General features: G+C 43.3%; 1 protein-coding gene across 3 annotated transcripts in view; it reads left to right on the forward strand.

The window, feature by feature from the left end:
• KCNAB1 (potassium voltage-gated channel subfamily A member regulatory beta subunit 1) overlaps positions 1-22,480 on the forward strand; it is a 385,822-nt gene that overhangs the window by 14,590 nt on the left and 348,752 nt on the right. The window contains exon 1 of one of the 3 annotated variants that reach the window (XM_003794130.3): positions 6,122-6,566. The exons of the other annotated variants lie outside the window; for them this stretch is intronic. Coding sequence (XP_003794178.1) covers positions 6,325-6,566 — 242 coding nt within the window. The 5' untranslated portion in view covers positions 6,122-6,324. Of the gene's footprint in view, positions 1-6,121; positions 6,567-22,480 lie in introns of those variants that run through there. 3 annotated transcript variants of the gene reach the window in all.

Consider the following 22,480-nt stretch of genomic DNA (forward strand, 5'->3'; position numbering starts at 1 on the left):
GAGGGAAGGGAAGGAGGGAAGGAGGAAAGAAAGGGAGAAGGGAGGGAGGGAGGGAGGGAGGAAGGGGCAAGGGAAAGAATCATGTATCTGCAGTTCAAGAACAAAGTTGACCTTTTTCAGGCTAAGAATTGGCTAAAATACTAAGTTGCCATTAATGAGAAAGAAGTTTGTGAGGACAGGCATGATATTAATAATATTTCTAAATGCAGAAAATATTCCCAACTGGACCTTATCCATCTGACATTGCCACAGAATAAAAATTTTCACCTGAGTCATTTCCCCCAGGACCTGAAACTTCCTAATTTAAGTGTCAAGTCTTTAACTTTTTAAACCTGAAGAAACAACTTGACAAGTTTCGTTTATCTTAATAAACGCCAGCTATCGTACTGTATTCAGATGTCCTCAGGGACTATTAAGGAGCATAGAATTATCTGCCTGGAAAATGAGAGGCCTCGTTTTGCTATTTTATTGTTAAATTTTGGCTTCCAATTCCTTCCTTCCTCCATTATTTTTCTTTATTTTATTCTGTACCCTCACCATGCTGTAAACTTCCCGCTGCTGTCAGTGCCTGCCTTGAATAGCTCTTTTGGTCTAATTTGCTGTCTTTACACGAGGGAGGGACAAGAAATAAGAAAACCAGTCTGGCTCAAATTATGACCGAGAAAGAGTAAATGGCTTATAAACGGAGGCGCTCTCCCAGGAGGTTTGAAACAGGGACTTTGGGATATCTTATTTGTTCATTCGTTGATTTTTTGGCTGTGTTCTGTCTAGCAAGCTTTCTAAAAAGGTGACCTCTGAGAAATTCAGCTGTTATCCTATTTGAACGCACATTTAAATCTGTTTGCGAAAGTGCTGCACGCTGACATTGCTTCCAGTTGATGTTTAGCTTGGGATAATCCTTCGAGAGTTTAGAAAAACAAGCCATGGAGAACTCAATTTTTCAAAGTGTTGATAAACTCGTATACTCTCAATTTCATCAATTTCCCGGCCGAAGGGAGCATTTTGTCACAAATAAAGTCGGCAAAGTGGAGCTATTCGTTTGTCTTCTACAGCAGAAACACACCGAGCTTTTCCGTGGATCATTTTTCAACAGTATTGCCTTGGAACTTTGGTCAGTGATTAAAAATGTTGGATGGTCATACAGAGAAATGACACGTCAAGAGGCAGGACGGGGTATTGGGGGATTTAAAATATATGAACTGATTGATCTTATTTAACTCGAGGAAGGTAGCATTGTTTTACCATTTTTTTTTTTTTAAGAGGAAGAAACTAAAAACTCAGAGAACCCTCAAGTCACTAGAGTATTATTGTGCCAGGCAAGGATTTAAGCCCCTTCCACCCAACCACTAACTCCTGGAGACTCACACTTCACCCCAGACCTCGAGATATCTGGTTGCTTAATATTGCCAACTTACCTGGATGCTTGTGTCCTTATTTTTCAAACAAGAGAATTAAATCAGTTGATCTCTAAGCTTTCTTCTACCTCTGGTTAGAATCCTAGCTTTCTTGGATTGTCTTAAGTGGGACGTTGTCTTGGATGGAATGATCCCACTGGGACCTCTCAGCAGGGCATGGCATCACTAAACTGAAAATATGATTTTTTTAGTCTTGCTTTTGTAGCCGAGATTTACTTTTCATGGTCCCAGGCTGCACCCTAGAATCACGGCCTTGTCTCTGTCAAGTTCCAGAGCTCTCAGAAGTAATGTGAGATAGTCAAGATTAGACTTCCTGTTTGATTGCAAGTTTCTGCAAGAACTTCCTCCTATCCCTTGCTTTTATGACTGATGCTACCTCACAGTGGCTCCCTTCATCTTCCAGGCCTCCCTAGACTGGGTTTCAGGTGTCTCCTCACTGCTCACCTCCATCTTGGCTCATATCCCCGCACTTTGTAATCTCTTCTCCCCTCCATCGAGAGCTCAAGAGCAAAGGTGATGTTTCATGGATTGTTTTGTTGACACAACACGCACATACTGTTAGCTGTGGTCTCAACTGTAGACAACTAGACCCAGGGAAGTTCTGGCAAAGGCAAAGAGAAGTCGGCAGGGACAAGAGGATCGATCCCTCTGGGTGGCTCCCAGGAGCAAAGGCAGATGTCTCGTGGGATCACCTGCAGAGCACCAGTGAGCGCACTCGTGAGCAAGAGCAGAAGACAAAGTTCCTGTGAATAATTAGAGTAAGAAATGTGCTCTGACCTGTGGTCTGGTGCCCCTAGTCCAAATTCACTTGGTGGTTCCAGCACCTCTCCACACCAGCCATGGGAACTCAGCCCCATCCTCCTAACCCCACCAGCTCCAGCCTCAATCTTCACTTCTAGGCTGAGACAATGTTTAGATGACTGTGACGTGTCCATGAATCCAGGATAAACCATTCAACAAGTCACCTCCTTAGCAAAGAAAAATTTAAAATGATGCTATGAGTGTGTTTGATATTCTCTGAGAATAACAGCAATCTCATAGGCTGCTGTCTTAGAGCACTAGCTAATAATGCGTGGAATTCAGGCCTCGCCAGCCCACACAGGAAGGGCTGTCACCTCTGTAGAATGGCTAGACTACATACTTTTCAAGATTCACAGAATATCAGACCTAGAAAAACCTCTGAGATTACCCAAGTCTGAGCCAATAAAAAAGCTTCAGGGTCAGAAGGGTCAAGACCCACCTGCAGCCACGTTGTTATTTATGAGAGCTGGATGGTGTGGGTGAAGGCAGCTCACCACCACAACTGTGGGAGCTTCTGTCTGTGCCTTGTTCTGGGTCCCAAGGCCTCCTGCACCCCATCAAGGCCTCCTGCACCCCATCAGCAGAATGTGGCTAGAATAACCTCTCTCATAGGATATCCTTGTCACTTTTTCCAGCATTGTGCTAACACTGTGATTGTCTAATACTTAAAAGATTCTAAAAAGAATGGGATAATTATCATTCCCAGGACACAGCAAGACAGACGTTACCTGCTCTTCACAGCTACATGGAGGCATTACTTATAGTCTTACCACATTGACTTTAAAACTTAATTTGTGTCTTAATTTGTATTGACAACTAAAGGGACTTACAGTTCCCTTACTAAATATAGTGTCCACTCTTTACCTTTAAACTGGGGCCTTTCATGACATTGGACAACTTAGAACTTTATGAAAAGAAACTTCTGTTTCAGACAAATGCTAGCTTTCTCATTTCTCTCTCCCCTTCTGGAGGGCAGAGAAAGGGATGTGTGAAAGAGGACTCACGTCTCGTGTCTTATGAACTGCTTTTCCAGTGTACCTGTTTCTTTTTGGAAGGAATTCCCACTGCACCCCTCAGGAGCTCTCAGTCCTGGAGGAGATACTTTTACAGTTTCCTAGCCAGATTCAACCAGTGGCTAATGGAAGTGATGAAACCATAGGTACAATTTGACTTGGAAACTCCTTAACTCCATCTGACTTCGAGTTTCCTTTTCTAGCTTTTTTGGCTTTTACTTTACAACTTCATTTTTCTCCCTTGAGGCTCAGGGTTTGGCTGCTGGGTTGAAATGGATTGATGAGATAAACGGTAGCTATTTGAAGATTAAAATTAAAGTAAGCAAATCACTTATCTCTATGAGATGTTGACTGTGCACAAAGTACCATGCTGATTGTTATGGAGGTTACAGGCCAGTACCTGATGTGGTCCCTCCTCTCAAAGACCTCTTAGTCCAGACGGGAGTTAATACATATGCTATAGAAAGAGGTCTCTAATATTCTGAGTATATTATGCCTGTGTTTCCCAAAGTAGGTGCAATTACCACTCATTGGTGGCCAAGGAGGTGATTTTAGGTGGTGCACAGGTGGGGCACCCATCTTGTTAGCAAGGGCTCCAAGCTCATGACCAACTCACCTTCCAAAGGCCCTCCCTCTTAGGACCATCACACTCAAGTTAGGATTTCCACATACACATTATGGGGAGACACAAACATTCAGTTCATAACACCAACTAGATTTATTTCAGTAAAAAAGTTGATTTAATTCCAAATGATAAATAATGGTATGGAATATACAAAAATATGGCATGTACAAATGTTTGTGAAATGCTTTGCAAGTATCAGATGGGTACTTCAGATTCAAATTGCAGGTGGAATTTCCAGGAACAACTGTGCACCAGGGACTGAGTGGTCAGGAAGTATTCCCAGGGGTGGGGAACTGTGAGGGGGCATTGGAGCATTTGTGGGGAGAATTCACCTGAGAAGAGATATGATGGTGGGTGAGGGGGAGCGTTGAAGCCCACAGACTGAATGAACAGTGGATGCCTGGGAGCTGCGGCTGGAGGCAAGTTACAGCTGGAATTGCATGATAGGAAGAACTTTTTGCAAGGAGTCCCCTTTCTTTGCATGTTTTAAAAAGACGTTTTACTTTGGGATAATTGATTCACATGCACAAATAGTAAAGATGTTTCATACTGCCTTCATCCAGTATTTCTGAGCACTAATAGCTTACATAACTATAGTTCAATAACGCAGCCAGGAAATTGGTGATGATAGAAGCCACCAACCTTATTCCAGTTTCACCAGTGTTACTAATACACATATTCAGTTGTGTGTACATTTAGTTCCATGCAATTTTATCACATGTGTGCATTGGTGTGACCATCATCATAATCAAGTCACAGTTCTTGGAATAAGAATCCCTTGTCTTCCCTTTCATCTTCCCTCACCCATGGCAACCATCAATCTGTTACCCATCTCTATAATTTTGTCATGTCAAGAATGTTATGTAAATGGGATGATACAGAAGGAAACCTTTCGGTGTTGGCTTTCCCCTTACCACACACACACTCGACATAAGTCTCTTGAGATTTATACAACTTGTCGTGTTATCAAGAGCTCATTCCTTTTCATGACTGAGTAGTATTCCATGGCACAGCTGTACCGCAGTTGAACCATTCACCCATTTTGGAAAATCTGGCTTGTTTCCAGTTTTTAGCTATTATAAACAAAGATACAATGAATATTTGTGTGTAGATTTTTGTGTGAACATAAGTTTTCAATACCCAAGAGTGTGATTGCTGTGTCGTGTGGTAAGTTTTGTTTATTTTTATAAGAAATGGCCACGCTTTCTTCTGGTGTAGCTGTACCATTTCACATCCCCACCAGCAATTTATAAGGGATTCAGTTTCTCTGAATCTTTGCCAGCCAGCATTTTGTGTTATCACTATTTCATTTTAGCTATTCAGGTAGGGATGTAGTGATATCTCATTGTGGATTTCTTTTGCATTTTTATAGTGGCTAATGATACCTTGGTGTGCTTATTTGGTATCTTTGTATCCTCTGCAGTGAAACGTCTGTTTATATCTTTCACCTGTTTGCTCATTGAGTTTTGAGAGTGCTTTATATGTTCTAGGAATAAGTCTTTTGTCAGATATATAGCTTGCAAATATCTTTTCCCAGTCTGTAATTTATTTTTTCATCTTCTCAGGTTCTTTCCTAGAGCAGTAGTTGTTAGCATTGATGAGATTTGATTGATTAATTTTCCCTTCTATGGCTTATGCTTTTGCTGTCAAGTCTAATAATTCCTCACTTAGCTCTAGGACCTGAAGATTTTCTCCTGTTTTTACCTAGAAATTTTGTGGTTGTACACTTTACACTGAAGTCCATGATGTATGTTTTGGGTTAACTGTTTTATAAATATTAAGGTTTAAGTCAAGGGTTCACTTATTTTTGTTTGTTTTGTTTTGTTTCTGGATGTTGGACTGTGCCTGCACTATTTGTTGGAAAAACAATCCTTCCTCCATGGAATTGCTCTTATACCTTTGTCAAAAATAGTGGGCCGCATTTTGTGGGCCTTTTGCTCTTTCTAATGACCCTATTGATATTTCTTATCAAGAAAGAATCAATGGCATGGATCATGCCATTTTTATAAAAATTTAATTATGAAATATTTGATAATTTAGGAAGGCCTCATTACATACTTATGAGTCATCCCTAAGGCCTAAAGGCCTTATGAAAACAGAAGATTTGGCTCATCTCCCACCGAAATAGTTCCTTTTACCTAAATAGAAAGACGTGGGAAAAACAGTTCACATTTTTTCCCCAGGGCCAATACATAGCTGCTTACGTTTGAGTTGGGGAATTTTAAAGGGATGAGAAAAGTCCTTGGCCGCTGATAGGCCCCACTACACACAGCTCTGGGCAGGGACATGCAACCAACAGCTTTGCTGGAGACGTAGGAACCTGCTCTCCTACAGAAATGATGAGAGAGATCCACAAAAAACAAGCCAATCCTTTTGAGGGACACACTCAAGCCAGATAACCCAAGGTCATCACAGACAGGTTTAAAGCTAAGTGCTGTGCAATTAGCTTGCCTCCTTGGGTTTTTGAAACATGCATCTGTATAAACCTGCCTGTGCAGACATCCCTAGCCCCAAGCTGGGTCTGCCGAAGTCCGGAGAATCGGCTCTAAAATGCAGACGGCACCTCGCCGGGCCCAAGACTCAGCCTACGGCAGCCTGCGGGCCTCTTAGGCCCAGTGGAGCAGCGGAGCAGAAATATTTGGAAACGTTTTTGCGTGTCCATGGAATTTCATTGCAGGAAACCACCAAGGCAGAGACGGGCATGGCATACAGGTACTGCTGATTGCAATGTCATCAACGAGGGCACTGAAGTTCAAGATAGTTAGTAAAGAAATAAGGATTGAAATAGTAAGACAAAGCACTGTAAGAAAAAAATAAATGTGGTGAGTCCTCTTCTTAGGTTGCCTTACTCTTTTTGAGCTTTAAATTATCCTTCTCGTTGCTCAAAGGGTTCTATGAAAGATAGCAAGCTCACGTGCAGAGGGTGTAATCACGCGCTGCCAGTAGAAATACCTTTGGCTCTGAGTAGGTAGGTGACTGAGCAGGTCAAAATGAAGAAAGGGACGTTCTTCTTCTCAAGGGAATTTGTAAGTTAAGAGTAGAATTGTTTTAATGGTTCCTGGGTTTTAAGACCATTATTTTCTTCTAAGCCTGAATCAAATGGTCTGTGCTAATGGCTAATAAAGTAGTTCAAGGTCTTCTTGAAATGACAGCACTTTTTAATCAATGTAGCTCAAGATAAATCACTGGTTGTAAGCTAAACTTCCAATACCATTATTTATTCTGTGAAAGATTAACGAAGAGAGAATTTTTTTTCCTGGGGTAGTGTTGGATGTGACATGTTTATAAATTGCTCTGAAGTGGCAAGTATCATTCTTTATCAGAACATTTACTGTTCAAACATTCTACAAGATATGCCCATGCTCAGGTAAGTGGCCCAGCACCACAGGCACTAGTGTTACCTTGACGAATGCCTGGAATTCTAAAAACATCCCAGAATCTGGGTAAAAGCTGTTCAGAAGGACAAGGGTACTGAAAAATGGAAAAAGAATCTAGCATTTGCAAAAGGATAGTTGTCCTAGCTCAAGTCAAAGTGTCTGCTTCACAGGGTAAGATTGTTTCTCATGTACAAGATGTCCCTGGTGACCTCATTTCCCATAATGTAAAGGTCTATTTCAGTGTAGTAGCGCCTGTTCTTATTTGTCAGCTAATTTTATTAATACAGCAATTTGCAGTGACATGGCTCCACTCTGGAGAGCAAAGTATTTTATACAGACTCTTTATGTTAGAAAGGGCTGCTACAGAAGAAGAGTGAACTCTTGAAGATTTATAGACAGCATGTGATAGCCTACCCCGTGGTGATTTAGAAGTAAAGCCCCCAAAGAATCTAATTACCTTTCCAAGACAAGTCTTGGGCTGCACCCATTGGACTGGTGGAGACACCATGATCCTTCACCCACTTCTGTGCTTATATCTATCACAAGAACGAGCCTGTTTCTTGGCTCTCCCTCCCTTCTCCATGCTTTCCTTGACCCTCAGTGGTGGAAGTGATGTTGCTGTGTGAATACGGAGCAGGCAAAGCGGAAGATAAATTGTTTCACTTAAAAAAAAAATCTGCCTCCATGTCTTCGTCACATGGTGTGACCATGAACTTTTGCATAAACCTTCAGAGGCCATACCTCTGTCTCTCAAAAGTCCTGGTTTGAATATCAGCTCCAGGACTGGGCTGTGAGCTAATGTTCAGATGGAGATGTGTTCTAGGGCAGTGTTTTTCCAAGGATGATGGAACAAGGGAACGCTTTCTTCAACCAGACGAGAGCAAAGGTGCCTCAGGTGAAGGTGGGGGTCTGGAGCCCACCTGCTCAGGGAGGGGAGCATTCATCCCCGGTCTGTTCCTGAGGCACATCAGTGGATCCCATACTCCCCATGGTTTGAGAGTATAGATCTGGGGACTCTTCGTAATGTCTTGGTGAGAAAGGCTGTAGTACCTTCGCTCTTCGACCTTGGGGATGCCAGGTCCTGCTCACGGAGGCAGGCTTTTGGTCAAGTGTGCATGCTGCTAGGTCACATTCTGTGAGAAATGGGACTGAGGGGAGTGTTCCTAAATCAGTCTGAGTAGAGAAATGCACAGTTAAATTAACCATTAACCTCAAGAAAACCCAAGGCTCTATATTGTGCTGAACTTGCTGTGCTCAACGCATCCCTCTGAAACATTCCTCCTTCACCCCCTCCCCAAACTCCCATAGTCCTTTCTTTATTCTTCTTCAAGACACTTACTACTTACCCTTATTTAAGACATTTTCCTTCGAGCATTTGGGAGGGATTTTTAGGGAAAAGACCCAGGGTTCTCTTGGTTCCCTGTCAATTTGCTTTTGAAATTGATTGATTTCTTTTTTTTTTAATGAAGTCATAACTGTGTAAATTAATGCATTTGTAGGGTACACTGTGCTGATTTTATATACAATTTGGAATGCTTCATCAAACTGGTTAACATAACCTTCACCTCACTTATTTGTTGTGTTAAGACATTTATACTCTACTCTTAATAGTTTGGCATGTATCCTTGCCTTGTGCACAGTAGGTGAGGTCCCACCAAATACCCTCCCCTCCCCTCTCCCTGTTTTTCCCTCCTTTCTGGACTTCAGTTGTGTTTTGAAAGCGTAGATGATTATATATTGGTTTCATAATAGTATTGAGTACATTGGATACTTTTTCTTCCATTCTTGCGATACTTTACTAAGAAGGATATGTCCCAACTCATCCAGGTAAGCATAAAAGAGGTAAAGTCTCCATCTTTTCTATGGCTGCATAGTATTCCATGGTGTGCATATACCACAATTTGTTAATCCATTCATGGGTCCATGGGCACTTGGGCTGCTTCCATGACTTGGAAATTATGAATTGGGCTGCAATATTCTGGTGCAAATATCTTTTTTTGTAAAATGACTTTTGTTCTTTCTTATAACCATAGTTGGGGTTAGGAGAGAAGGTGACTTTCATATTCCTTATTCTGATTTTTTTTTCCCCAGGCAAAGGTGGGTTGCAAGGAGACCGTAGCTCTGTTAAACGACATCTGTTCAACTTCATCTTTTCCATTTTCTTCTTTTTGTGTAGAAAGAAGTGGAAAGAGAAGGGACTTTGGCGTTAGGCAGACCAGAGTTAGAATTCCATCCCTGCTGGTTTTTGAATGGTGTGGCATTGAGCCAGCTGTGATGTATAAATGCCTAGCACATAGTAGGCAGTCACCTGACGTAAGTTCTCTTCCCACTTGCTCTGAGCGTCTGTCTACCCGTCTAAGTGTCAGGGAGCGGTAGTGTTAAAAACCTTTAGCTGACGCATATAAATAGTTAAGAGAATATTCTCAGAAGGAAAAGAAGGAATAAAGCAATCTGCAATAATTTACAATCTGTGTAGGTTTCCGTGCTGAGCTGTAGAATTCTGAGAGGTCTGGAAGAGCCGGGTAAGCTGTTTTCTCTTCCTAATTTGGTCAGATGCCATTGCAGACTTTAGCCCAATACCAGCTGCTTGGGCCCCTTGATCATCTGTGAGAGAGCACTATGTTGTGTTTCCATGGAGACCTGGTTTTATTTGTAACTAAGGTTGACCAGGAGAGGAAGAAAAAAACCCAGTAAATATGCAAACACATGTATCAATTGCAAAGAGACTGAAGGAAATTGAACATGGTGTAAAAAGTGCCGAGTTGCTGTGCAGATCCTTCTGTTGGCATAAAAATTTCAGCAAAAATAGAAGTTTTAAAATCTATTTTATTAGTGACAAAAATATAGTCATCCAAGAGGGTTTTAAAGTTACATGTATGAGGTAGAATGTTAATTGTCTCTATTGCATAGCCTTGAACTCTGAGCCAGACAGTAAACATGAAGCTGAACTGAGATTACAGAGGTCGTTTTATGAAGAAAGCACAAAAATACCTACACTGAGTTAGGATGCGCCAAACACCGAGCTTTGAGGCAATTTTGTAACATTTGCAGGAGGAGCTCAAATAGACGTAAAATGAAGTTCTTATCCAGGGGCAACACTTCCCCTGTAAAAGGCCAGATGGGGCAACACTTCCCCTGTAAAAGGCCAGATGGGAAGGATGCCCGTTCCAGATCCCCATTGGCCTTCTCACAATGACTGAACTCTGCCGTTGCCTGGTGAAAGTAGCCATTGATGATGTGCAAATGAGTGGGCATGGCTGTGTTCCAATAAAACTTTATTTATAGATCCTAAAATTTGAATTTTATGTAATTTTTATGTATCACAAACTGTCTTCTTTTTTTTTTCCTCCCAAACCATTAAAATATGTAAAAATAATTCTTAGCTTGTAGGCCATACAAAAACAGGTGGCAAAACAAACAAAAAAACAAAAACAGGCGGCAGGCTGGATGTGGCCATCAGGTTAATAGTTTGCAGACCCTGAGGCTAGAAAATGAAGCTTTCAGTTGCACAGGTTATGCATTTGTTTGTGTTTATTTATTTTTAAACTAGCTTGTTTCCAGAAGCATTTAAAGATCCCAAATGCATATAATTCAGAAATATAGAAAGAGAATAAAAAGAAGAAGAGAAACATTGAGGCCAAGAAAGACTTAAAGTGCAGGAAGGGATGCCAGCCAGGGCGAGGGAGCAGATTGCGTGCAAACCGGTCGAGCTACTGGAGGCGGACAGGTCTGCTCCGTGCTTCCCAGCAGCGCCACGGTGTGAGGACAGAAATGGACCCTTTGCTATGTCACAGGGTCCTTGAGGTAAAGACTGGGTAGTTGCTCAGTAATGGTTCTCCTCTTCCTGATCTGGAGATCAGAGAGGTTTCTTTTGGTTCCTCTTCTTTGTGTGATGAATGACACCCTCATAAGATCCTTGCAGAAAACACAGTGGTGAGGTTCAGGGTGCTGTCCCATGGAGCCCCTAATGTTACTAGGTAGCATCCTATCACACAGTGTCAGCAAAGGCAGTGGGTGGGTAGTAGGAGAAGTGATATTGCTTCACTAGAAACCACAGCCCCCTCTCGCTGCTCTGCTCTGGGACCTGCTTCAGTCCCGCTGCTCTGCACACTGACCAGAGTCACTACTTTCCCTGCTAGAACATTCTTGCACATCCGCCTCGCCCAGGCAGGTCTGGCCTGCAGGTGCGGTTTCTCTCTCTCAGCATGGACCAGTCTTTGCTTATAGATTTTCCTACTGGAGCAAATTCTTTAGGATCTACTAAAAAACAGTTTTTCCCCCCTTTCCTTTCACCTCACACATGAGCTTCTATTTAATCAAAAAGTCCCCAGGAAGTGTTGGAATAAATTACTCTTCGAACGGTGCAATATGAAGATACCTTTTATCAGACTCTATATTTCCAGCACTTAGCATTGCATCTAGAACAAAAACATTTGGGACAAGATGAAATTAAAAGAGCTAAAACTCTCCCCAGTTTGCAGTACCCCGCCTGTCAGCTTGCCCCAGCATCTGAGCATTTCCTGAGAGTGAGACAGAGGCTTCTGCTAAAAGGACAGTCACCCCAGTCTAACCCAGCTGATAGCAGACCAGGAGAGAGGCAGGACACAGGCCAGGCCTGACCTAAGACCAAGGAAGATGGAAAGGAAGCTTGGAGGCTAGCTGGGAGCAAAGCCTGGGAGTCAGGGCACAGCTCCAGGGCTTGCAGACTGCATGGAAACAGCAAAGAAGGGACTGAAGAAAAGAGAAGGGGAAGGAAGACTGGAGAGGCAGCCCGCTCACCAAGAGATGTCCTCAAAGATGTCGGGGCAAAGATTCTGAAGGCTTTTGTTAATGAGTTGTCATCGATCTCCAAACGAAAATTCTAAAGATAAGTAAGAACTATATTTCATTCTACACACATCTCCTTGGATCCTGTCATAGTGAGACCGGTGTCCTGGCAGGAGGATTTGAAGACAAGCTCCCCCCACTGCCTCCCCTTCTTATCTTGAGTTTCCTTGGCCACACAATGAAAGTAACAACAAAGCCATTCTCACAGGACAGGCCATCCATGCAAAGGGGCACACAGTGGGCACCTCAGAAAGACTCCCCTGTGCCCTTTCTACTTTTTGTAATATTATAGGGTTGATACAGTCTGGAAGGTGAAAATTACTTTTGCTCCTAAATTGAACTCACCATCCTCCCCTGACCCCACCCTGTCCCCAAGCGCCTTCCACTGCATGTCCCTTTGACCTGCCTTTTCCATGGGATTCCTGGCACACTCAGACCTGCTTGAAGAATAGCCAGGAGGTCGACTCCACAAACCAATAGCCTAGAAAGCATGCTACCTGTGCAGGGTGGTGCATTAAAAAATGTCTAAGTGATTTATTTTAGACTGGCCTCATTTTAGCAAATCTCAGGACCTGTGCTAATTTGCTCAGAGCCCTCTGGCTGGGTCCTTCCTCAAATTAACATTTCTGGAGGAATTAACATAGCTGACTTGGAGACAGCTTGGGTTCAGGACCCTTGAGATTACCTGAAACCTGAACTGGCTGCGGGTGAAGGGCTGAGTGGCCATAGTGGAATGTGTTTATTTCTGGTTGAGCAGGATAGAAGTCCTAAAAGGAGACTGTTCTGGAAGTGTCAGTTTAGATCAAAAATACTTTGAATTTAAGAAAGAGGGAGGGATGAGTCCTGCAGGGTAAAATGTGCTTGTTTACGCACCATACCAAAAACATCGGAAATTCAGGGCTTGAGATAATGCTTGGTTATATGAACCTTTGTTTTCTCATATAGGAGTTGCTGGCAGAGGTTTCATCTGAGAAAAATAAGCATTTCGAAACCTAATTTTCTTGATCAAGGAGCAGCTAGCTATGGGCCAAATAACATTTCCACCCAAGGAGAAAAACTATTCCGGAACTTCCCTGCAGTGCCTATGGATGCCACTGGGGTGCGCTATTTGCTAAAGGAAAGGCAGCTCGCTGGTCTCTAAGATGGAGCTGGCAGGAAACTATCCAGATAATCCCAGACCAGAACTTAAATTTAAACCTATGTATTTCCCTTGATTGTGACAATAGGAAATTTTCTATGGTGAGAAAAAAAATGAGACGGTATGGCCAGAATATCCCTGAAGTTCTGTGATGCCCAGATCCCGTATGAGGCCTACACTATTACTACCTAGCAGATGTTTTATAGCGCGAATTTCCTGTATCTGGTCGTTTCCTGGCATGGGGAGTTCTGGCCCGCGTCACAGAACTCTGGGCATGGCTGGTGGAGACATCTCACCCTCTGGCCGTCTTTCAGAGAAAGCTCTGTTGGTGTTTCTGCCTCATCACAGGTGCAAGCACCTTGTTACAGAGTTACGATAGAACAAGTATCACGAATCTGGAAGGTGTGTGCTGCCTGGATTGTCTGGGCCAAGGCCAGCTGAGAGACTGCAGTGTTCTCAGAACCCTGGCCGCCTGGGTCAGGCTCCCGTCCAAGTTAGGAGGGTGTGTTCTTCCTCCGTGTCCACTGTTCATTCTCACCTCTCCACACCCACCGTGTCTGCCTGTCCTCAGCTAGTTACCAACTGATTCTCCATAATAAAATGTGTCCAAAGGAATGAATCTCTAATGGTGGTAAGATTGGAATTTCGTCTTTGGTAGGTTCTTGGTCTCGGTGATTCAAAGAATGAATCCATGGACCACAGATCAGTGTTAAGACAGGATTTATTTTACAGAAAAGAATACAAAACACCAAAGCTCCTGGCAGAGAGAAAAAACCCAAGTGTGTGTGTGTGGCGGAAGCTCTCTCTCTCTCTCTCTCTCTCTCTCTCCTGGCTTTTCATCTGGGGGGTATATATATACATATATATACATATATGTATATATATATGATTGTATGGGTCCTCTGTAGTTACATTTAGTGTGGACTTGGAAGCAAATGAATGGATACAATCCCTTTGGTTCCCAGGCCTGGGAAACCTACCTGAAATTGACCAGGCCTGGGATATGGAGGTTCCCTGCTCAGCTGGAAGTGCAAGGGGAGGGAGACACTAAGGGCTCCTCTGGGTACTGGAGCCTCCTGCTGGCGGTCCTCTGCCTGCCCTCCAGCGGCTGCCACCACACCACCACCAGGGCGGAGGCAGCAGGGCCCCCCCCCCCCCAGTCAGCTCCGCCAAGCTGGCTGGGGCACCACCTGTCCTATATCCGTGGGAGTTCAGGTAGTGAAGGAGCTGTTTTCAAACTATCTTGTTCTCAAGGCTAAAATTATTTTTAAAAATTTTACTTGAAATTAATTTCAAAAATACATAAAAGTTATAGGAATTGTATAAAGAACATCTCTAAACCTATTGCCCCTTTTTAAAAATTTTACTTAAATTAAATGATAGCTGTGTACATTAATGCAATCATGGGGTACAGTGTGGTGTTTTCATATGCAATTTGAAATATTTTCATCAAACTGGTTAACATAGCCTTCATGTCATTTTCTTAGTTATTCTGTTAAGACATTTATATTCCATTTTTAGAAAAATTCACTTGTACCCTTGTAAGATAAACCATAGAGGTGATCCCTCCAATCACCCTCCCTCCACCCATCCAGCCCTCATCATATGAAAGCTATAAATTAGTTTCATAGTAGGTCTGAATACATTGGATACTTTTTCTTCCATTCTTGAGATATTTTGCTAAGAAGAACATTTTCCAACTCCATCCATGTAAACATGAAGCAGGTAAAGTCTCCATCTTTCTTTAGGGCTGCATAGTATTCCATGGTGTACATATACCACAGTTTGTTGATCCATTCGTGGGTCAATGGGGACTTGGGCTTCTTCCATGACCTGGCAATCATGAACTGGGCTGCAATAAACATTCTGATACAAATGTCTTTGCTGTAATGTTTTACCTATTACCCCTTAACAGTGTGAACATTTCCCGTCACATGCTCACTCCTGGCACCCTCCTCAATTTACTTTCCAAACTTTTTGAGACTAATTTACATACATCATAGTCTTTTACCCCTTAATACCTTCTAAGAGGATGGGCTCTTACATAACCCCAGTACAATTACCCGCTTTGGTAAAGTTTAAGTTACTAAGATACTTTGACCTGCTACCTGTGTTCCAATTCTGTCAGCCAAGACAGTAACGCCCATTGCAGCATTTTTTTTTTTTAATCCAGTAGTATTGGATCGCAAGTATTATTATTTTTTTTGTCATGTCCTTTAGATCTCCTTCAGTCTGGAGTAGTTTGGGAGAAATTAATTTTAGTACAGGGAGGTCAGAGGAAAGAGGGCTGTGACTAATGGCCAGTCAGCCTCAGGCAGGGAGGTGGCACTGTGGTGTCACACAATTGCCATGTCTGTACAAAGTCTCCCAGGTGCTGCTACCACTTCTCTGTCAGCACTGTGTCTTCCACAGCTACCCAACAAGAGTCCCTATGTTTTCATCTGGAACTTTAGGGCCTAAGCAGAGGTGGGCTCAAAGGCATACCAACCCTGCTGACTTAGGGAAATTCAGTCACCTGTGTTTGTGCCTTGGTGGTGGGTGTGCTGAGAGCCAGTCACCAGGAACTATGTGGAGTCAGGCCCTCTGAGCACAGACAGACATGTAGGGCAGGAGGGTCTGGGAGGACCGTAGACACTGCTACCACAGAGCTGTCCAGCCTCTAAGTCAGGTACCCATAACTGAGTGGGGCCAGGGAACTGGAATGGTGGCCAAAGAAGGGGCCTGTTTCAAGCTGATTCAGAGCAGAGAGGAGAGTGTGGACTCCAGCCAGAGGTCCTGCTGAGCCCACTGCCAGAGGGGCGGGCTCGTACAGAAAGATGCACGTTTTCAGTGGGCTAGATAGATTATTTTTAGACACAGGATTCTGACCCAATTGTCTTTAGTCATTTCTTCTCCAGGATCTTCCTCTTACTTTGCTAAGGCTGAAGGAGCTGGAAGTGCCACCAACTGTAGGGTGTGGGAGTGGAATGCGCAGCTCACTAAGTGTCTGCGCTCTTGTTCCAGCCTGTGGAGGGTCTGTAGCAGGCCTGATTTCAGAATTTCATAGCACTCTGCCTGTTTGGGGGATTTGACTGCACTCTACGACTCAACACGTAGTAACAATACATGCGTGGAGAAGCTGGTTATGGCTTTAAAAAGGTGCTATGATTGCTTGGTGAGATGACCATGGTATACGACCAGGGCCCTTGTGTGTTAACTTCCCCGAAAGTTAACCCTCAGTGTAACGTCTATGTGAGATTCACTAAATCAGCATCTCCCTGCTTTAACAGCCCCGCCTTTCCTCTGGGCTCTCCTATTTGTTTATTTCTGTATCATCTGGAGTGTGCATTCCAGGAGGCCAAGGATTTTATCTGTATGGTTAATTGCTACATTCCCAGAATCTGACATCTAGTGTAGAGCTCAATAAATATTTGCTGAATAAATGAATTATTAAGCAGGAGAACTATGACAGATAAGCCTTCATCGTTCACTGTCGGACAATCTGCTGGATTATCGGGCACAGGGCATCACGCCACCACGCTCCTGCCCACAGCCTCCTGACCCTTGCTTCCTAACTTTCTTTACTAAAAAATCGAAGGTATCCTTACCTGACATAGTGGTACTTGGGGCAACATTGTACTCGTAGGAAGTAAGTCCTTTAATCTTTTAAGATGCTTTGAAGTTTCCGCAGTGTTCTCATGGTCATGTCCTAGCCCTCTTTATTTTGGTTTCTCCTTAGAGACCCATCTTGTTTCTCTTTTCATTCACTCACTTACTTTAACCACCCCTTGAGCTTGTGACAGCTAATTTTATATGTTAGCCAGACTGGGCCCCAGGGTGCCTAGATACTTGGCCAACCACTGTCCTGGTTGTGCTTGTGAGGGTGTTTTGGGGTGAGTTGACATTTGAGTTGGTAGACTGAGCAAAGCAGATTGTCCACCCCAATGTGGGTGGGATTGGAATGGCTGAACGAATAAAAAGGCTGACCCGTCCAGGAGCTGGAGAGAATTCCCCCTGCCTGACTGATGGAGCTGGCACATTGGTCTTTTTCTGCCTCTAAACTTGAACTGAAAGATCAGCTCTTTGTGGATCTCAAACCTGCTGACTTGCAGATTCAGACTTACACCTTTGGCTTTCCTGGCTCTTAGATCATCAGATTCGGACTGGAATTACACTATTGGCTTTCCTGAGTCCTGAGATGACTGCAGATCTTGGAAGTTCTCAGCTTCCATAATCCTGTGAGCCAATTCTTTATCTATAATTCTATGTATCTCTCTCCTGCTGGTGGTGTTTCTCAGGAGAACCCTGATATAGATTTTTCACTGTACTTTCCTCCAGAAAGTTCTCTGTGGTGTCACCAACCAGCCTTATTTACAGTGGGGTCCTAGGGTTACCTTGACCAGGAAGAGACACTCTTGGATTTCACTTAGCATGTATGAGTGTCCATCAGATGTGTTTCTTTGCAAGGGAGGTTCCAGCCTGCCTGAGACCATGTCGAGGTGGTACAGGTGTCCACCATGCTCCTGCCCCAGGGTCAAGGTCTCTCATCTGCGCCTCTTCCTGTCACCAGCTCTTCTTCCCCCTTCACCCATCGACCCCTTTGACCAGTCCTCCTTAAATGTACTCTCTTTTCTCATCATTCCCTGTTTACATCCTATCACAAGAGGAGTCATCATCTCATTACAACAACCAGCTGTTGTCTTCTAAAAGATGAGGACAAGTCTGGAGGGTCAGCCCTCATGTTGGGATTTCTAGCTGACCTGTCATCCTAAGTAAACACACCAGAGCAGTGGTTCTCAACCTTTCTAATGCTGCAGCCCTTTAATACAGTTCCTGTGGGTCATGACTGTTGAGAACTGCTGCACTGGAGGATTTTCTCTCTACTCAGTAATTGTGGATGACGGTGGATTCTGATTAGACCTTCTTGTTCTTGGCCCAGACCAGACCTTTCCATCAACCATCTGGCCTGTGACTAAAGACTCTTTGGCTGGTGATCAGCAGTTGCAAGACGGACTTTGGTGGCATCATCAGATCTGTGGGTTTTCTCCCTTGGGCAGGACCCTGACCTGTTTGAGTCAGCAGAGCTGATCTATGCTACAGTGCCTGGGCAATAGCAATGGAAAGGTTGTGGGTTTTCACTTCAGGAGGGTTAATTAATTAATTATCTGCAAGGGCCTGAGGGAGACGCAAGGACAGTGGCTAGAGCCCAGCTGGCTCCTTCTTGCCTCTTCCTCACAACAGGCCTCTTCCTGCCTTCCTTCCCCTCTCCACGGGCCTTTCATTTCTAACCCCCTACTCACTGCTTCTTGGTTTCTGGATTCCTGTTTGGGTTAAACACCTTCCCTATTATGTCTCATGACTGTTCCATTTAAATTGTTTGATGATCCAAAGCACATTCTCTTGGGAGACGAAAAATCAGGTTCATGTAGCCAAATCTACTAATGCATGTTTGATGACACTCTTTTTGTCAGTGTATGACCACAAATCAGTGCTTCATGTTTTGTGTAACATATATATTTTATCAAATCATATGGTTATTTCTCCCCCTATATACACAAATTCATTCTTTCATTCATTCAATAGCTCTTCACTGAGTACCCACCTTGTGTTAATGCTTAATTCTAGACATGGAGATTTAGCAGGAAGCACACAGGCTGAGTTCTCTGCTTTCTTGAGAATTTCATTCCCATGAGGGTGGAGCAGACAATAAACAAAACAATAAATAAAATATACAACACCAGAAAGGCTAAATCCCCTGGAGAAACACAGAGTACAGAAGGAAGGTGAGTATGTGGGTCAGGCGATGGTTGCAATGTTTTTGGAAATCTTAATGTTTTTATTTTTATTTATTTGTTTTTTGCTTTTATTTTTTCAGGTTAATTTGAGGGTACAAAGAATCAGGTTACAATGTTTGTATTTGTTAGGCAGAGTCCCTCTTATAACTGTGTTCCACCCCCAAGAGGTGAGCCATACACCCTAACATGGTGCCCAGTAAGTGGACACACACCCCCCCTCACTCCCTCATTCCTCCACCCCCCACCTTGAATTGATTTGAGTTTTTCTCCTTTGTGGGCGTGTATTAGATCATCCACTGGCTTCAGTTTAGTATTGAGTCACTGGATTCTTGCTTCTCCATTCTTGTGATAATTTACTATGAAGAATGTATTTCAACTGGATGGTTGCAATTTTCAATAGTGCAGCCAAGTAAGGCATCATCAAGAAGATGTCATTTGAATAAGTGCCTGACGGACAGTAAGAAAGACAAACATACATGTTTCTGGGGGAAGCGTATTACAGACAGAGGGAACAGCAGGTGCAAAGGCCAAGACTGAAAGTCTGCAGGGGGGAACATGGAAGGAGCCCGTGCGACACGACCAGAGTGAGTGAATGACGGGTGGCGAGAAGGTGCAGGTGAGCTCTGCATGTTCAGGAGGCTCCACAGACGAATCTCAACCTATAGTAACTTCAGTGATTCACTAGAGGGACTCACAGAGCTCAGCAGAGTTTACACTCACAGTTAGGGTTTATATACAGCAATATGTATACAAATTAAAATCAGCATCAAGAAGAGGTATCTAGGGTGGGGTCCAGAGAACCAAGTATGGAGCTTCCACTTGTCCTCTCCCAGTGGAGGTGTGTGGACACTGCTCACTGACCCCAGCACAATGTGTGACAATAGGCCTGGAGCACTGCCAATTAGGAGAGATACCCTGAGCCATGCGTGGTGTCCAGAGCTTTGGGCATGTAGGCATGGCTGACTGCCAGTATGGCTGACCTCAGTCTCTAGCCCCTCTGGAGGCTGAACAGATACCATATGGTCCAAGGTCCCCTCTGTAAATTAAATATTTAGTGTAGGTCATCTGTCATGGCCTATGGCCTCCAAATAAACAAAGACATTCTTGCTGGGTAGGGTATTCTGAGAACTTGAGGTTAACTCCCAGGAGCTATGGGCAAGAGGTCACATCATTCACCAGGCAAGATCAATCCTTTACTGTACAAAAGCCAAATTATACAGGACATTTTAAGTCATTTTAAAGACACGGGCTTCTAGTATGAGTGAGATGGGAGCCTTTGTGAGTACTGGTCAGGGGAGTGACATGATTTAAAGTACTTTTTATCAGGGTCATTGGGTACCAATTTGGAAAATAGGTTGTAAGGTAGAAGCAGGGTTACTGGTTAGGAGCTCACTGCAATGGCCCAGGTGAAAGGTAATAAAAGCTTGCACCAGACTGGAAATGGTAAGAAGTAGCTGGATGCTAGATCTATTTTAAAGGTAGAGTCAAAGGGGCTTTGCAAAAAATTGGATGTGGTATGTGATAAAAGAAATAAACAAAGATGACTCCAAGTTTCTTGGCCTGGGCAATTGGAGCCATCAGGTTGCCCTTAAATAAGCTGAGTTAGACTGCAGGGGTGGCAGAGGAGTCTACGGTGGGAAGAAGAATAGGAGCTCAGTTGTTAGATGTGTAGGTTGAATGCCCATTAGACAACAAAGGGACGACGTCAAGCAGACAAGAGTCTGATGTTCATGGGAGAGGTCAGGGTTGGAGATATATAGCTAGAACGTTAAGGATCTAAATCTTGGAATCATCAGTCTGTCGGGAGAATACAAAGCCATGAGATAAGCAAGTAAGTGAGGAGAGGAAAGAGGAACTGCCCCAGGACTACACCCGAGGCACTTCAGTGATAGGTGGTGGTGGTGATGAGGAGGAACGGGGGAATGAGACTGGGGTGAGCATGCAGAAAGGTCGGAGGAGAACGAGAGGGTGGTGTCAGGACCAAACAAGGGGATGGAAGTCAAGCAGGGGAGGGCTGAGAGGGGCTGCTGCACGGAGGGGCACGGAGGTCACACAGACAGGAAGCCGTCATCTCAAACTCTGCACGTGGAAGTAACTTACAGAACAACACAGAGACCCATACATCTATTTATATATGTAAGAACATTTAAAAACTTAATTCTGAACTCCTACTTAATAGAACTCTGGTTCGAATTCATTGAGAAGCAGCTGTGATTTTCCTCCTGCCTATGAATTCTGACCAGAACCCAGAAGGATTTTCCACTATTGATGATGCTTATAAAACTGGATTATTAAAAGTAATACTCATGGAGTACCTTGCCTGGGTACATTGCACACTTTCTGGGACAAGGACAGAGCTGTAACTCTGACTTTATCCACACAAAAGCAAACTATGTAACCAAACCATAAATACCTCTATAACAATCTTAAGCAAACAAACAAGCAAATAAATAAAAGTAGACCTACCATTCCTTTGATCCAGCAATCCCACTCCTGGGTATTTACCCAAAGGGGAAAAAAATCATTTTATCATAAAGACATGGACTCTTGAATGTTTACTGTAGCACAATTCACAATCGCAAAGATGTGGAATGAACCCAAGTGCCCATCAATACATCAGTGGATTGATAGAATGTGCTCTGTGTATCCTGGAGATCTACTCAGGGTAAGAATGGTGAACTACGACCTTGGTAACAACTTGGATAGAACCGGAACCACTCTCCTAAATGACGTTTCACAAGAATGGAAAAGCAAACACCACGTCTACTCACTACTCAGTTGGAACTAATTGACCAACACCCACACGCGCAGAGTAATAAAACTCAATGGAAACCAAGCAGGGGGAGAGGGGAGGAGGGGGACAGGTAAATTGACACCTAATGGGTACAGGGCCTGCCATCTGGGGGAGGGGCACACAGTAACTTTGTCTTAAAATGCACAAACGCAGTTCATGGTAACCAAAACTTTTGTACCCCCATAATATCCTGAAATTTAAAAATAAAATACCATTTTACTTTCAATTAGAAGAAGAAGATAAAAAAGGAGCACTCATGAGTTATTCACCTTATGAAACAGCTTCTCTGCTTCCTGCCTGGGGATGGGACCAGGCTGTACTTTTATCCTACTGGATGGGTTTTTTACAATTTCCGATCGGTATGAGGGCACAAACACTGTTATGTCGCGAACCACAGTGCTCCCTTTGTTTTGACATCTGGAGATTGCTTTTTTTCGATTTTAAACTTGCACTTCATTTTGCTACATTTGGAGTGTGTATGCATATGTGTGTGTGGACGTTTCCACATCCATGACTTTTTTCATATTATATGAAGTTCAGTTTTTTAATTAAAAATACAGATATCAGGCTTATCCATAAATATGGATACCATTATATTTTAAAAGTCGCAATAAAAGGATGCAGTGGTAATCACTAGCAGTTGTTATTCTGAGAGGGAAGAAAGGCAGTTGATTTTTTCCCTCTTTTTTCCACTCCTAATTTCTTTTTTTTTTTTT

This window comes from Otolemur garnettii, unplaced genomic scaffold (assembly GCF_000181295.1).
Source record: "Otolemur garnettii isolate 467f Iridium unplaced genomic scaffold, OtoGar3 scaffold00076, whole genome shotgun sequence".
NCBI classification, from domain to species: domain Eukaryota; kingdom Metazoa; phylum Chordata; class Mammalia; order Primates; family Galagidae; genus Otolemur; species Otolemur garnettii.